Source organism: Calidris pugnax, unplaced genomic scaffold, assembly GCF_001431845.1.
Source record: "Calidris pugnax isolate Ruff unplaced genomic scaffold, ASM143184v1 scaffold38, whole genome shotgun sequence".
Taxonomy (NCBI): Eukaryota; Metazoa; Chordata; class Aves; order Charadriiformes; family Scolopacidae; genus Calidris; species Calidris pugnax.
In genome coordinates this window covers 3,531,299-3,548,504 of record NW_015090995.1, presented here as the reverse complement: position 1 = coordinate 3,548,504, position 17,206 = coordinate 3,531,299, and the positions used below count along the sequence as shown (strand labels likewise).

General features: G+C 43.9%; 1 protein-coding gene across 1 annotated transcript in view; it reads right to left on the bottom strand.

Moving 5' to 3' along the window:
* Window positions 1–1,988: 1,988 nt before the first annotated feature.
* LAS1L (LAS1-like, ribosome biogenesis factor) overlaps window positions 1,989–17,206 on the bottom strand; it is a 29,503-nt gene continuing 14,285 nt past the window's right edge. Inside the window, exons 12-13 of the mRNA XM_014955161.1 lie at window positions 15,177–15,318; window positions 1,989–2,408 (exon numbers count right to left, since the gene is read on the bottom strand). Of these exons, the coding sequence (XP_014810647.1) occupies window positions 2,318–2,408; window positions 15,177–15,318 (233 nt within the window). The 3' untranslated portion in view covers window positions 1,989–2,317. The remainder of the gene's footprint in view (window positions 2,409–15,176; window positions 15,319–17,206) is intronic.

Below are 17,206 nucleotides of genomic sequence, written 5' to 3'. Positions count from 1 at the left end.
TAATAAAGAGGAAAAATAAATGCTACGTAGCCTGTCTTTAGCCAGCATCACCCTTTCCTCATGAACTGTTGCACTGACAGCCCTCAGCTGCACCAAAACCAGTAACTATTTACTGGCTTCTGAAGTCCCTCGCGTTATTGACAGTAACACCGTCATTTCCAGGGGAAAGGAGCTACAAAATTGTTCCTCCTGTGAATTAATCAGATCAAACAAACACCGACTTTCCTAATCCTCAACAAAGCAACACATACATGTCTCCATTTTACACTTTTGTTATTTCAGGAGAAGCCCCTTTGTAAAAAATCTAAACTTTTCTATTTCTCTTCTCCAGCCGTTCCCGTATTCTTTACTTTTCCTTTGTTTCAAGCTTGCCCCCTCCCCCAGTAACAGCTGAGGAGCTGCTGGGTAAAAGGAGACATTTCTAAAAATAGAGGAAAGGGGAAGGGCTTACATGAAAAACCCCTCCTGACAGAACGAGAAGTTTGTTTTCTTTCACGTTACCGATGCTTGTTTTTAGAGAAGGAAGCGTACAACGTATCCCCCATTTCAAACAGCTTTGGGCCACCTGGTAAAGAGCAGCTGCAGTGGGACAGGATGGCAAAAAATCAGAAGAAATAAATAATACTTATATCAGGGACCTTTAGCTAAGCCTTTCCTAGAGACACAGCCCGAGGCATCCACGGAGCTGCTGTTCTAAACTTGCAATTCAGTCCTACCCCATGGACTCCTAAAATTACACAGCCCTTTTTGTATCTCTTTCTCCAGAAAATTAGCACATAACGCCAGCAGTAGCTCTAAAGAACTAAAAAAATGCCATTTCACAATTCTGCACTGACACAGTCCTGTTTGATTTGTAAATACTGCAAATTATTCCACTCGGAGCAAGGCTCTGTCCTACCCTGTAGCTGATACACTCCGACAAATCCTTACTGAGCAGTCCTGCCAAAAAATAGCTGCTTAAACTTCTAATTTTTGACAGAAAGCCTCCAATTTCCAAGAACCTTTAATCCAGGTAAAGAAAACTGAATTTAGGAAAAAGGAGCTGGAAGTCCTTTCTCTCAACAACTTCCCACCACGGTGCTCATGCCCATCTCTGCAGGAATCCCACCAGCGCTCCCACCAGTTATCAGCCTCAGCAAGACGATGAATAGAAATAACATCAAGCAGAAAACTTTAATTAAAAAAGAGAGTGTAGTGGCCTCAAGACTACCGCGTGAAAAAAATGGTGAGGAAAACAATTTTCAAAGCCATTTATGCTCTAGAGCGCGCTCAGCCAGGCTGTGACTGGGCTGGGGCCCTGGAGCTTCATGTGAAAAAGGAAAATGGTGGCACCATCTTATCACAAAGTCATGCAAACTCCTAAGAGACAACATTAGAATCATAGAATGGTTGGGGTTGGAAGGGACCTTAAAGATCATTGAATTCCAACCCCCCTGCCCTGGGCAGGGACACCTCCCACCAGACCAGGTTGCTCCCAGCCCCATCCAGCCTGGCCTTGAACCCCTCCAGGGATGGGGCATCCACAGCTTCTCTGGGCTCTAGAGTCACTCAAACAGGAAGGGCTCAGCAGTCCGGCTCACAAGGACCAGGGGAGACTTCTCCAGAACCCCTGAGTGAAAACAGGAGAAGCAGGATCCAGCACGGAGGTTTCCCTTCAGTCAGTTGTATTTATTAACTATGAAAAAAAAAATTAGGGAACGCTGAGGGATTCCAAAGTGCTCCCCTGTGTTTGGCAAACATCAACCAAAGTTCATGATAGTGGTTAAGCAAAACGATGGTTACTACACATGGAACTTAAACCCCCCCACCTTTACAAAACAGTCATTTTACAAGGTGAAAAAAGTCAGTAAATCTTCAAGGAAAAAAAAATATAACCACAGCTTCTCTGGGCTCTAGAGTCACTCAAACAGGAAGGGCTCAGCAGTCCGGCTCACAAGGACCAGGGGAGACTTCTCCAGAACCCCTGAGTGAAAACAGGAGAAGCAGGATCCAGCACGGAGGTTTCCCTTCAGTCAGTTGTATTTATTAACTATGAAAAAAAAAATTAGGGAACGCTGAGGGATTCCAAAGTGCTCCCCTGTGTTTGGCAAACATCAACCAAAGTTCATGATAGTGGTTAAGCAAAACGATGGTTACTACACATGGAACTTAAACCCCCCCACCTTTACAAAACAGTCATTTTACAAGGTGAAAAAAGTCAGTAAATCTTCAAGGAAAAAAAAATATAAATCCTGGAGTGGCTATTTCCCCATCACCATTAGTTCTTCCAGGCCACTTATCTTGTGCAACGTTGAGAGCCACGGAGTTCTCTGCTCTCTCAGAAAAGCTGAAGGCCGCTCTTTATTTTATGGAAGTCATTCTGGGTCCACAACAATCCTCCCGTCCCAGGAAAATTGAGTTCTGCAGCGCTGCGGGAGGAAGAGACATAAAGCATATAAGCACCCAGCTGATGTAGAAGCTCACAATCACCCAAGTCACTTCATTTCTAACTTTGTTTAACTTTAAACTTGTTAAGTTCTAGCTCCGAAACAAAAAGTTACAGCGCCCATAGATTCTGTGCGTGGAAACCAGCCCTTCCCATGGCTGGGCACAGAAATGGGTGCGTTTGCAGAGACTTCAGGGGAAGCTGTTGTTTGGTGACACCCACAGCACGCAAAGGAGTCGCTAATTTTAGAAGGTGGGTCACTCAAACAGGCGTAAAATCCCTTTTCGTTGGGGAAGTCGCCCAGCTCAGGCTGAGCCCCCGGAGATCCCCCGAACGATGATGACGACTTGGTAACGCCGGGCACAAAGGGACAGGTAAGATTTTATACCGTGATCCCAGACACAAGGTGCTGTCAAACATCAGGCTCAAAGAACAGAAGATCAAATGTCAGCCCTTCCCTACCCAAAGTTTTACTGTGTGAGGGAACTTCAGTCACTCCCCTGTTGTTTGTTAAGTGGGTCAAGTGAGGGTTTCACAGAATCACAGAATGATTTGGGGTTGGAAGGGACCTCTGGAGATCACCTAGTCCAACCCCCTGCCAAAGCAGGTCCACCCAGAGCAGGTTGCACAGGAACGTGTCCAGGTGGGTTTGGAATGTCTCCAGAGAAGGAGACTCCACCCCCTCCCTGGGCAGCCTCTTCCAGGGCTCTGCCACCCTCAAAGGAAAGAAGTTCCTCCTCATGTTTAGATGGAACTTCTTCTGTTCGGGTTTGTGCCCATTTCCTCCTGTCCTGTCCCTGGGCACCACTGAAAAAAGACTGGCCCCATCCTCTTGACACCCTCCCTTTAAGTATTTATAAGCATTGATCAGATCCCCCCTCGGTTTATCATTTTTATTCATTATATGAGAACGGTGGAGGCAAAAGCTAAATTTCATCAATAAATCAAATCTTGAAACCTGGGATCTGATCCACTTGAAACCCGGGATCCGACATTATGAAGGAGAGAAAGGGAAAATCGGGTTGTTTTGTGCATGTTTTTCACCTTCTCTACTCCTTATGCCCAGGCAGAGCTCACGCACCCTGAGCTGCAGCCCAGCACCCTGCAGGGCAGGAATATATTCCCCTCCTACTCGCTGTCGTTACCCATCAGCAGGGATTATCCATCCCTCTCACCTACTGCTCACGCAGCTCAGCCTCAGGACAACTAAATCCACCATTCAATGACGAATCCCCCTTTGGAAATGTCAGCGCAACCGCTCGCTGCAATCCCTAAAGCAACCACACATCCCCAGCTCCACCCTCAGAAAACTCTCCAAATGGCCTTTATTTGCCCCATTTGCCCCCGCTGGCAGGTAAAACCGACACCAGGAGTAAAGAAAAAGGACATATGCTCATCACAAGAAAAGAAAAAGGTCTGCCCGAGGATGAGAGCAGCTTTTCCAAGCTTCAGAGGTTGCCACAGCAACACTCAACACAAACTTTGAGAACACACATCCCCAGCACACACCAGAAAACCCACCACAGAACACACCCCTCGGGGACCAGGAGGAACTACAAGCTTCTCCAAGGTATCTCAGCTTCACAGGAACTTCTGCCTCACGTCAAAACAAAACCCCAAACTAGCCTGCCACTAGGTTTTTTTCCAGTATAGCTGCAAAGCCAGCTAAATACATGACAAAATGCATTGGTTTGTGCTGGATTCAGCTCTTTTTTGAACTATTTTCCTTCTCTGAGATTCAGGCTATTCTGGTTTGGAAAGAGCAGGTTTGTCTTTGGGAGGATCTGACAGCAAAGCAGAGAAAATGTGTGTAAAGGGTTCCACAAGAGGCCAAACTGTGACAAGGAACAGGGATAAAAACAGTAGCAGGGAAAAGAACAGAAAATGACTGATCCAGCAACCTGGTGAGGGAAAGCTTTGTGGACGGCCAGGCTGCTGCTTTCAGCGTAGGGAAGGCACGTTCTCCAATTTTCTGAACCTCCAGAAACAACAACAAAAGCAGAAAAAGAAGTGAAACACAGGAACTGAGATGGGCTCTGGATTGTTTCTCGAGAATGAGTTCATCTTTAAAAGGGAAGGGAGGTTGTCAGCCCAAACCTGTTTCCCCTGGTACATAATCAAGTTTAGCTACAGCTTCATAGGAGCTAATTAGTAAGAAGCACAGAGCTCAGACAAGGCAGGCAGTGCTCAGGCAGATGTTGAACCACATGGATTAAATGCATCCTAAGATCACCAAGATTGTCCATTCTCACCTGTGGACCTGGTGAATTTGGGCTACAGCAAGAGGTTCTGCTTCCCCAAAGCCCTTTTTCCAAATTTACATCAAACTTCACGCTCCAGGAAACCCTTCCTGCAGCTCATTACCTTCATTTGCTTCAAGTTTGTGGAGCCAGAGAGAAAGACAAAGATGCCATGGCTTTCAGAAAGGATGTGTCCCACTGCCTATGCTGCAGATGCTTCTTCCAAGCATCTAACGGATATTTTCAAAGTAAAGCAGCAAATTTTCACTGTCTCTCATACCATAGTGGGGTACCCCTACAGTGAGCCCGGCAGAACAGCCCTCTGCAGGCAGAGAAGCTGGAGGGAAGCATCAAATAAGAAATAAATAGCAACCACCCCTTCTGGAATAGCCCTTACAAACCCATTTTGAAGGGGAAGCAGAAAACCCTCGTAGCTGCAAGACAGCAGACAAAGTTTCTACACGAAAAGTAGCCAAGAAAATCTGCTCTGGGCAACTGAGAAAAACCTTTCTGATGCCACATGGCCCACGGCAAAGGGAGAAGCTGCTACGTGAAGGAAATGAGAAGAATGAACCAATTGCTGTCGTAACGCTCCTGATGAAACTCGGCTCGTTTCCAGGCGCAGCTCCAGGAAGAAATCAGGGTCTGTCCCTTTTTATTTGCAGTAACAACAGGTTTTCCTCGTGTTTCTTTCAGAGCCTTTTCCTCCTGGCCTCCTGCCAGGCTGCGATCCGGGTGGCAGAAGCTGTTTGCCCCTTTTCACCCACACGCTGAGATGCAGAAACACGTCTTACTTTTGGCCTGGTCTGTGCTTTTTCATATTCCACGCGGGTGTTTTCTAGTAACACGAGCTGCACGACACGTTACACTGTTCCAAAAACCAGCCAACTGGAAGGAGCAGAGGAGGAGAACAAGAAAACCACCTCCTTGGCTTGTGAATATAAAGGAAGCTCTTGCAATTGCTCCTCACTGCATCTTAAGCCATGTGAAAAGCAATTACTGGGGTCAGAGGGCAAAAGCAACACCTTTCCCTGGCTTTTTCCAGAGCCTGCACAAGGAAGCACTGAAATCCATACGTCTGGCTGGCAACTTTCTTGTCTGCAATCAATATCTTATCGGTCCTCCCCATCACCAAATCATATTTCAAAAGGCAGCCCAGGCAGGCATCTTCCTCCAAAGGAACTTGGTGCTACTGATAAGGGAAGGAAGCATTAATTGAGCAATTAGTTTGATCTAGACTGCATTCAATTTGATCTGCCAACAGGAGAGACGGACTTTTCTTCTGACAGATTATTTGCTGCTTGTGACCCACTTGCTGGAATGGTTTTACTGGCAGGCCTGGAAAGAACAGAGGTGAAAGGACAGCAGAATACTCACTAACCTATGAGAACTCTTCCATTTCATGAAAATAAAAAGATATTTAAAGACTTTTCCTTCCCCCAGTCAATAACAGATTAAGAGATTTGCAGTTCTGAAGCCAGTAAAGAAACGATCATCCTTTGATCATCCTTTGAAATGAGAAAAAAGAGACATATCTGTTTCTTTTGTAGGCTCTAAGACTCCAAGCACTGTTGGGTGAAGAGAAGTTTCACAATGAAATCAAACTCATAACCCAAACACTCCCATATTTGCTCTCCAAGTAGCCAGAACTGGGTGATTTCGACAGCACAAAACCAACCAGAAAGAATAAAATATATGTATTACAAAGTTGCTTTTTCCCAATCCCAGGCCCTTCGTGGTTAATTCATATGTCTTCAAATATACTCCTCCTGAAAATGAGAACTAACTAGATTTGACAAGAGAGTCCGACTGTTTCTACAAACACCTCAAATTAGTTTGACAACTAGGTTGATTTTTTGGACAAGAGTGGTTACATGTGGAGGCTTCTTCACGGTGAGTTTCTAGGTTATCACTAAAACTACTTTTGCAGTTTATTGCTATTATCAGCTTTCATTGAGGAAGCAGGAAGAGAAACGAGCAGAGGTATTTTCATAGAATGACAGAGGTCGGACAAAACCTCTTTGGATTGCCCAGTCCAAACCCCCACCCACCTCATCTGGACCAGGCTGCCCAGTCCCACCTCCAGCTGGGTTTTGAATGTCTCCAAGCATGGAGACTCCACAAACCTTCTCCAAAGAAAAATAACCCCAAGCTTAACACCAATTGCTTCCACTCAAGGAAGGGACCAGCAGTTCTGTTCTGGTAGCACAACTCAGCTTTTGCAGTGCTTGAAAAGACGGTATTAATATTAAATCTGTGAGGGTACAGAGGAGTGGAGGCAAAATCCTGCTGCGGGCTCAAATGACCACGGATATTTAGAGAATGTTTTGAGTCCAATCTCAGTTTATTTGCAAGTTTAGGGACAGACAGCTTAAGGTCAAACCCAAAACTTTCTTGCTCGATACAAGACAACCCAGGGCAGATAGAGCTGAGGTAGGTCACACCCCAGCAGAAGTGAACAGGAGGAATGAACCTTTTTACTCACCAACTCATCCCTGTTTTTCTAGTATAAAAATCACCCAGAGCGCCATGCTAGTTTCATGCTTATTTCCTTGAAATAAGGTTCTAGGTCTGTCAGATTCTGTTGCAACTACTCCATCCCACTCTCCATCCCCACATCTCTGGCAATTACGGGACAGAGGTTTGTCCTGAGAAGTGGTTTGTCAGCTCTCCCTGCTCCTGTTCGTGTCTAAATACGAGGAAACCTGCTTCCAGCCATCAAACCATGCTCCTTACCCTCAGGTTGGCTTTTTCTGCAGTATCAAAAGCAGTTAACAACAATAAATTAAAATTAATCCACCTTCTGGATTTTCCAATAGGGTTTGACTCCTCTTTTTCCTTTCTTTTGGGCCAGAAAAACTCTTTGAAGTGGTACCTTTGTGCCATGAAGCCATGGATGTCTGAAGAGAAAGAATCATTTGATTTGAAGTGAAGCCTCAGGTTTTGAGGCACATCCTGGACAACAAGGTGTTGTAACTGACACGAGAGTCATGTAAAAGCAATTATAAATCTTGTCATTGACATTATTTAAAATGAAGTTTCTTCATAGACGACAGCAGCAAATTCTGATTAAAGCAAGTTTCAAGACAATTTAGAAATTCCTAGAAGCAATTAATTGTATCTCTATGGCAATATCACCATTCAATATATGCTAAAATCGTTTCCTATTAAAACACGAAGAAGAGGCATGCAGCAATCTGTGCAGAAGACTACTTCCAAGACAATATGAAAAGAAAAGCAGCCTACAGGGAGTCGAAATTGCTGTGACCTTTGCTATTTTAAGCTTCCAGGATGCTGCCTTTCTGCTCTGCTTGTCTTAGCTGCTACCATATTCCACCCAAGAAGTGGCTGAGCTTTGGGGTTGGCAAGACGATTCCTCGTGTGCCTGCTCTGCAGATTGCCTCGCTTTTTCTCTGCAGTAAGAGTTCAAGAAGCACAAGTAATTCTGTGCTCCACGGAAGAGGCAACACGCTCTGTGCAGGTCTGCAATGCAGCAGTTTGTGGGGACTCATTCTGCTCCTGTAGCACAACCACAAGGCGCTGCACTGCAGCACAAATCAGCTCTTATGCCACTTTTTCGGGAACTCAGCTACATCTCGTACATCATCACTTTCCCTCTTATTTCTACTGGGCATGAAGAGAACAGAATGCTGTTGGCAAAAAGTGAATGATACCCTCGCCCTTTACAGCAAGATATTACACTTTTTCGGGAACTCAGCTACATCTCGTACATCATCACTTTCCCTCTTATTTCTACTGGGCATGAAGAGAACAGAATGCTGTTGGCAAAAAGTGAATGATCCCCTCACCCTTAACAGCAAGATATTATGGCTCAGGCTTCCCCTCCCTTTTAAAAAACAAAATATGGTTTCTAAACCAGCCCGTGCAATTGGTTTCACTGATGGCTACTTCCATGGCAACATGAGTGTCAGCCTCTCTGCAAAGTGCCACCATAGAAATTCTACCCTTGCCTCCAGGACAGGCATTGCAGAAAAGATCTAATTCTCTCCAGGGCAATCTCCTGCTTTGCACTATAAAATGAAAAGGCAGCTTCCTCCTAACCATAAAACTGCAAACACTCCATCTGCACCAACCACTCTGTCAGGAATTCCTTGATGTCACATGTTTTTTCATATCCTTGCAAGCACCAACTAACTCAGCATTACCTACAAGAAACTGGAAAAAACTCAGGTCCTTCCAGCTGCCCATCAGCAGGTATCGAGAGGAGTGTTTTGGCGCACGTGAGCAAGAATTTATAATGCAAATTAGGTTTGTCTCTTCCAGGAAGAGAGGAGGTGTGTGCCTTGGCAAACATTTCTGCTCCAGTTACTGGCAGCTTAATTCTCCAGGTCAAGGTAGGGGCCACGGCCAAGTGTGTAGGTAAATACTCTGGCACACAACGCGCTGCTTCCTGCAGATAACCCATCTTATTCCAAGGTTCTTGCCCCTCCTAAGTGTTTCCTCAAGGGAGGTGATTCTGCCCCTCTGCTCTGCTCTGGTGAGACCCCACCTGGAGTACTGTGTCCAGCTCTGCAGCCCCCAACACAAGGACATGGACCTGTTGAACGAGCCCAGAGGAGACCACAAAGATGCTGGAGGGCATGGAGGGCAAAGAGGGCTGGAGCCCCTCTGCTGTGAGGACAGGCTGAGAGAGTTGGGGTTGTTCAGCCCGGAGAAGCCTCTGGGGAGACCTTATAGTGCTTTCCAGTGTCAGCCTGGAGAAGGCTCTTGGGAGACCTTATAGCCCTTTCCAGTGCCTAAAGGGGCTACAAGAGAGATGGGGAGGGACTCTTTACAAAGGTACGTAGTTATAGGAGAGATGGGGAGGGACTCTTTACAAGGGTATGTAGTGATATCATGAGGGGTAATGGCTTCAAACTGAAAGAGGGGAGATTTAGATCAGATATCAGGAAGAAATTCTTTGCTGTGAGGGTGGTGAGACCCTGGAACAGGTTGCCCAGAGAAGCTGTGGCTGCCCCATCCCTGGAGGGGTTCAAGGCCGGGCTGGATGGGGCTTGGAGCAACCTGGTCTGGTGGGAGGTGTCCCTGCCCGGGGCAGGGGGGTTGGACCTGGATGATGTTTAAGGCCCTTTCCAACCCAAACCATTCTGTGATTCTATGATCTTTAGCAAAATTTCCCATTACAGTTACGTAAGTATGGTACAGAGCACAAATTCCTGCAGATTTATATACTTCAGTTAAGCCTTGAGCCCAAGAACCCCTCAGAAATCTTTAACTGGCTGACAGGTTTTTCTATCCTACAGCAACATATTTGCCCATCCTCTGTGTACACACAGGTTGAATTCCCATTTCCCCACAGCCACGTCTGTTCTGTGACTCACTGCCTCTCTTCACACACCCAGAAGCAAGGATCTCTTAATTCTAATTTGTTGCAAGCAACGGAATCATGAACAAATCCTAGAAAGTAAAACCTAGAGAAGATTACCTGGATATGGATAAGTAACAGCTCACGTGGAAAATCATTAAACATTGCATTCCAAAGAATAGTTTACAAATAAAGAAAATGCTTCATTTGTAACTATTAGAATCCATTTCAGCATCTAATTAGCAGCATAAATACTTTTCCCATTTTGTTTTAAAACTAGAGTGACTCCACAGTTATGCGGTTTTATTTTAAACCCTCATGTTGTGGGTTTTTAATGACCAAATCTGACTTTCCAATGCTTTTTACAGCACAGAGGGGAGAAAAATACCCCTGACAAGTTCGTTATGAGAAAGAGGCCTTTAAAAAAAGCCACGCATATTTCTTAGACTATTAACTTTCAAGGAGAAGGCAGGATGAATGCATCCTAGGAGATCTTCCAGAGCGTGCATCATGCTTTTAGGGTCCAGATTTAGCTGCACATCAGCTCCAGTACGTAGAAGTGTTTGCACCAGCTGAGATCAAAGCTCTGAGTTGCCCGTCTCCAACTATGTTCAAAAGCAGAGGCACAAATAAGGCCAGGAGCAGAGAAGAACAGTGTTCCCAATTACCCTCCCACCTGCCAGCAGTTCGTGAATCAGACACCGGCTGAGCCAAAGGTCAGCCTTGTGTTTAGATGCACTTGTTGATGTGTGGGTGTTTGTTTTGTGTTTGGTTTTGGTTTTTTTTTCCCCCCTCAAGATCCTTTAAAGATGTGTCTTTGCAGACTACTGGAGCAAGAATCCCAAAGCACCATCATGGACATCCAAATTCCTGGAACCACAGCTCCAGCCTCCATGTTAAGAACACTGTGATGCTTTGCTCTCGAAGCATGCTAAGAAAAGCAAGTTTGGGAAACCCAGAAATTTACCCATTTTGGACATCTAACGGATTTACAAAAGCTCTAACAAGTTTTACCACCCAAAACTCTTTCCTACTACCCTTAGATGCCCTCCAAATCCAAAGAACTAGATCACATTTATTCTGAAGTCACTGGAGGTGATATTAAGTCAGGGACAGACTGGAAGCTTTACCAAGTCACGATTTAATCATCACACTCAGCTCCTGCTCGCTCGTGCTGCAAAACTGCCGGGACTTGGACTGCTCCACATGACTCACAGCAACAACTGCGCGGCACAAAACCAGCTACAAATGTCAAAGTTTGATAAGGAGGAGAAAAGAACACAGCGCTGAAGGTGCAGCAGGACCAGGCACACCCATTTATTGCCAAAAAATTTCCCAAACTGCTGCTCTTACCGCCTGTCAAAGTTTGATAAGGAGGAGAAAAGAACATAGTGCTGAAGGTGCAGCAGGACCAGGCGCACCCATTTATTGCCAAAAAAATTCCCCAAATGCTGCTGTTACCGCCCAAGGAGTAGAATAAAAGCAGCAAGAATAAAACATTGGTAAAGCACACCAGCTGCAGAAATTGGGAAGCACCACAGCAGTAGTTTCTGCTTGCTGTTTTCTCTCCAAAAATACTCAAATTTTTCAGGAATCCAGAATTAGAAAAAGCCTGGTGGCTTTTTATTCCTCTTCTGGGGGTCTTTTGCGCTACATCTCCCTCTATCAAGCTTGGCCTATTAGATAAGAGGAATTTGGCAAGGATGGAATTTGTGTAAGTTTGCAGTTTGATCCCTTTCTCATGGAAGGTTGGACCAGATGATCATTCCAGGTCCTTTGCAGCCTGGGCTATTCTATGATTGTATCACAATATTTGGAATGGAAGAGAGATGCACATGACATGACTTACATTCCATGATAATTCAACCAAAATTTTACCTTCTTAATTCTATTCTAAATGTATTTTAACAGAGAAGTTTCCACACTCAGAGTAAAGCTGTAACTAATCACACTTCACTACTAGCACCACCTTTAACTCCTGCTGACACTAGCGAAGATTTTGTTGATGTCCAAAGCAAAATGATAAAAACCCATTTATTAGCAATTTTAGTGATTTTTTTTTTTATTATTAACAAGTGAATTGAGCAATACGTGCTGTTGTCCAAAGCAAAATGATAAAAACCCATTTATTAGCAATTTTAGTGATTTTTTTTTTTTAATTAACAAGTGAATTGAGCAGTATGTGCTGTGGATTTTCAGACAGCAGACCTTAGCATGGCCAACTTCTAGCTCCTTTATGATACAAAGTTTATATCGAGAGGAATTCCTTTGCTTGTACAGCGGAGCCTGGAATCATTAGGTGATTTTTTTTTAAATTCCTGTTACTCTAGAAACCACTCCAAGAAACAGACTGGGATTATAGAACACCCGAAGCCTACAATACACAAGTCAGAAAGGGCACATGCTGCAGCTGGTTTCAAGCAGCAGCTTACAACCAGCCAGAAGTGAATCATCCTACTTCACACACACTTCATTACAGCCTCCGTAACGATGATTCCAGCTACTGTGCACGGAAAAATCAACTGAGCCAACCAGGATCACATTAAGAAACCCCCTCCCACCTCCTGTCAGAGCCCGCTGACTAGACACCAAATGGTACTGATCACTGCAGGCAATTAGAATTCTGCTGCAGCTCCTTATTCTTATCAGTGATCTCTCCTACTTAAACATCCAGTCAAAGAGCTTTATGTTTAAAGTCTCTGAGATCAAGTATTCTATCATTTGTGGCTACAGTGGGAGTGCTGGGGCTCTGCAGACTAGAAGCAGAGCTGCAAATTCCAGGAATTTGCCTTATTCCCAGCATGGAACATGTTGCAAGAAACGTGATTCATGGCTGGCTGACACCAAAGGGCTCCTGTGCCGATTCAGTGGGTTTTTTTGCATCTACTATAGATCTGCTCTTCTTTTTGGGGTGATAAACTATCAGAAGACAAATGGTTACCTGCTCTCTTCACAGACTGAAAGGAAATTCATACAGTGCTCAAAGCATAGGTCTTGTCAGTAATTAACATCATTCAAGAGGACTCAAAAAGGATAACTCATTTAACCCCTCTTTATAAAGAGAGGCAGGTTTGATCCTGTCCAAGTGTCGCAACTAAGGGCTTCATTAAGTATTTGGACCATCAGAAAGAGGAGCAGTAGGAAAGGATAGTTTCTTTTTAATTACCTAGCAATCTCTAAGATGCTAATTTTACATTTTGATTGGATGAATCAAGCAGAAACGACACCCTCCCAGCAGGCCTAAGCTGACAAAAGAGCAGACTAGTCCCAGGGAGGATGACCAAGGGGATGGAGAAGAATGGAAACCTTGCTCTTTGGAAGGTTTGGAACTGGAAGCTAATCTGAAGACAATTCTGAATACATGAAACTATGAACATGTGCAAGAGCACATCTTCCCAGTGCAACACACCAGGCTGCACAACTGTCACTAAGTCATGTTTTTTGGAAGCTACTAGATTGCACCCATCAACTACAGGGAAAGAATCACTGATCAGGCAGTTATCCTATCAAGTGTTTAAGAAAATAACTGCCATTCATTTATACTCTGAAGGGTTCCTTGGATTAAAATACATATAAACCAGTCTCCTATTGTGTGTGTGTGTGTGATGAAATTGATTTGACAGCTTACAGCAGTCAAGTCCCTTTGACTTCAAAGGGTGAAATAACGACCTTATTAAAATGTCTTCGATGGGATGGTTTAACTGGATAAGCTTCATTTAGTACCAGAGGTGATCTAACTAGAGCTTTACAGAATGCTACCATTATTTCCATGACAACCTCTATTTCTTTAGTGAGGTTAAATTACCAGCTGCAGCTCTGAAAAGGTCACTGGGCAACACCATCACACTGTGGCTGATGATCAGAGCCCCAGTTCATAGAAGCTGAGTTTCCAAGCCTGCTGAGGCCGTGCTAGTAACTTCCAAACCACTAAGCAGCAGTATCTCACAATCCTTGCCGTGGTTTCTTTTAGAAAGAGCAGGAGGAGTGAACATGGTAGGATGACAAGCTGGGCTTCCTCAAAGGATACCACAGAAATGACATTTTGGATTGCCAGTTATGACACTGCACGTAACTTTCAGACAGTGCAAAGGACCCAAGGAGTGCAAAACAAAAGGACATTCCCAGAAGGGAATGAGAACGGGAGGAATTACAAATAGCAGCTCTCGGACTCAATGATGGGAAAAGATGAAGGAGACAAACACAGAGAAAAGTATATTCTTTCAGCTTCAAAGAATGACTGTTAGAGCTTCACAAAGTCTGTCTGACTTCTGTCTGACTGTGTCTATCACCAATGCAAGCATACTGTCAGACTAGAGCAGGAAGAGTTTCCTGTTGTGGTGGGACAGGACAAGGAGAAGAGTTTGTCTCAGGCTGGATTAACCATCAGACAAGTAACTGGGACTGCAGTGACACAGACCTTACTCAGGAAATGTACTTTAGTCTCCAATTCAAGCATATAGAAAGGATACACAATTGCATTCACTGATGAGAAACTCTCAACACATTCACCACCCCAGTTATGTACAGGCAATTCCTTTCTCAGGTGTTACAAAAGTAATTTGCAGTCAACAACCTCCTGTGACCACCTTCTCTCCTCAGCTTCAGGCTTTCCCACTGATGCACCTCAAAGTGCTTCAGCAAACCACTGTGCATTTTAGAGGGGCTCCTCCTTCTTATTCAGGATTAAGCAGTCTGTGAAAACTGACACTGGGGGAGGCTAAAGGACTTTCAAGGCTTCTAGTCCTGAACACTTTATTTGCAAAGGCCACAGTTGTTCCCAATAAAGTCATTCATCCCAGCAGCATCACCAGGCAGATTCTGAACCACCTTTCAGTACTTGTTTTAAAAATTCTGCACTTCCAGGCTAGTAACTCTAAGGGATCAGCAGACTGTATCTTCCCAATAGCTTCAGACAACTCTGAAAGTTGAGCACAGTCTGAAGAGCAGACTGTTACTCTATTACACCAGCACTGCAAGGGTCCTTCCACACACACATCCCTTGAAAAATCCATGAGAAGCGCAGGCAGTAGATATTAGAGGTAGTAGTAGATATTTGGGCCAAACTATTGAGTCAAATAGAAGTAAAAAGGAAATCCTTACTTTTTCACATCACGTAGTACAAAGCACAGAGTGACAAATGCATTTCATGGTTCAGGGGCAGAGTCCTGCCCACACCGTTACTCACGTTGTATTGGGAGACTTCCACTCGTCTCGCACTGGCTGATCGAGCAGGGACATCATGGAATAATTATCCAACATGAGACCATCAGGGTCATCTGTCTGACCTGGGAGTTTCCCAAGAGGAAAGTCTTTCCATCGTATTTCATCTGGGTGAAAACAATACATAAACAAGAAGTTTGAGCTCCCCAGGGAGATTTTCAAAAAACAAGATTTCCCCCCAACAAATACTGTCTCTCACAACTCAGCCATTCAGCAAAAATGAATAATCTCAGGTACCCAGCAAAAATAAGTTTGAGTTATAGTTTTAACTACTTGTATTTCTAACCTTACTAACTAACTCTTCTTCCAAAGAAAGTCACTGTAGTACTTGAGACAACAGGGAAACATCTGGAGTCATGTAACATCACACTGTCTGCACAGCACAGCTCAGCCAAACCACTGTGAGACAATGTCCATTAAAAGAAATCCCAGTTTTCTAGAGCAACCCTCTGCGTTTACCTTCCTCTTTTAAGCATCCTCTCATTTGAAATGTACACGTTGATTCACATATGTTAATTTAAAACAATTACTGTGCATAGTTCTGTAAATGGAAAGAGCCATTTGTACCCATATGAAGATACACGAGCACCTTTGCATCCAGTAGCTCATTCCTACAGTGAGACTGAGCATCAGCTTCTTTAGGACTCACTGAGATTAGTGGCTGCACAGCAACAGTGACTAATCAAGAAGTGAAGCCACAAAAGTAGAAGAGTAGAAGGCTGGGGAAGCCTCATTAACCAGTAAAACAATTCTGGAAAGCCAGGTGCACTGGGATGAGATGGCAAAGAAAAAGAATATGACAATGTCTTGGAAACTCTGCTGTTTGTTTTTAGGAGCACCTAAAGCTGTTTCCTCTCCATGACTTCACATTTGTTAAATTTGGCTTCCAAGAAGGACCAGAAACTGCGCAATGGGAAACCATCCATCACAACTGATAACATCAGTGAGCCCATTCCTTTAGATTGTGGTGCCAAAACTTCAAAGGCTGTTCCCAATCGGGAAATCCCCCTTTAAATTTCATTGTTAACTTTGCATCCTACTAAATGAAAAATACAAATTATTATGTGTCATTGTTTTCACAGTAAGATTTCTTAAGCCTATTTGCTTTTTTGATACCAGAACACTTATTGCTGGAATGCTTACTAGCAGCTCAGCGAAAACCAGCAGAAGCCTTCAAAAGATATGGCAACCCACTCCAGAGAGCCAGCAATAATTACACAGACTATTTGAGACTCCTACTAATCACATACAACTTGGCCATTTCCTTCTCTTTACCTGAAACTGATTTGGTTTATGTAGCTGATACCTGCCCAAAAAACCCAAGCGTTGCCCTAAAGAACCAGCAGATTTATTTGTTCTTCCTTTTATGCAGTTCTTGGGCATTTAATAGAACAATTGGTCTTGACACAGGATAGCACACTCTAAGTGCCACTATTTTACTATTAAAAAACCATTAGAAATAGCATCTGGTAACATCCAATGCAGCTGTAAGGCAAATTACCATTATATATATTTAAAAGCTAAGCTCTCTCTTTGGGGAACTACCTAGTAAATAGCTGTTATATCACATGTTGGCACGGGTTTGTACATACCCACTGGATTCAGTTTAATATCGTTTAAGGATGGTAATTGCACAAATGTTATTCAAACAGAAATTAAGTTTACCCACAAACAACTACATAAACAGAATCTTCACAAAAATCAGGTGGTTCAGCACAGCCACACTGCGCTTTCAAATACTCCAAGTCTGACAAAGAGGAATCCAAGAAACATTCATATTTCCTTTGCCATTCATAGCTGGAAAATATGCTGGCCCATCAATTGCATATATTGAAATTTTAAACAGTTTGGAAAAGCCTGATAAAAAAAATATTAATTAGGAAGTTCCAACACGCTCCTGGAAAAAGCACTCACAGCATTTTAAGAGTTTGCAAGGAATCCTGCACATAAATAGAATTCTGGAAATAAAACCAACACCCCAGTTTTCAGTGCTTT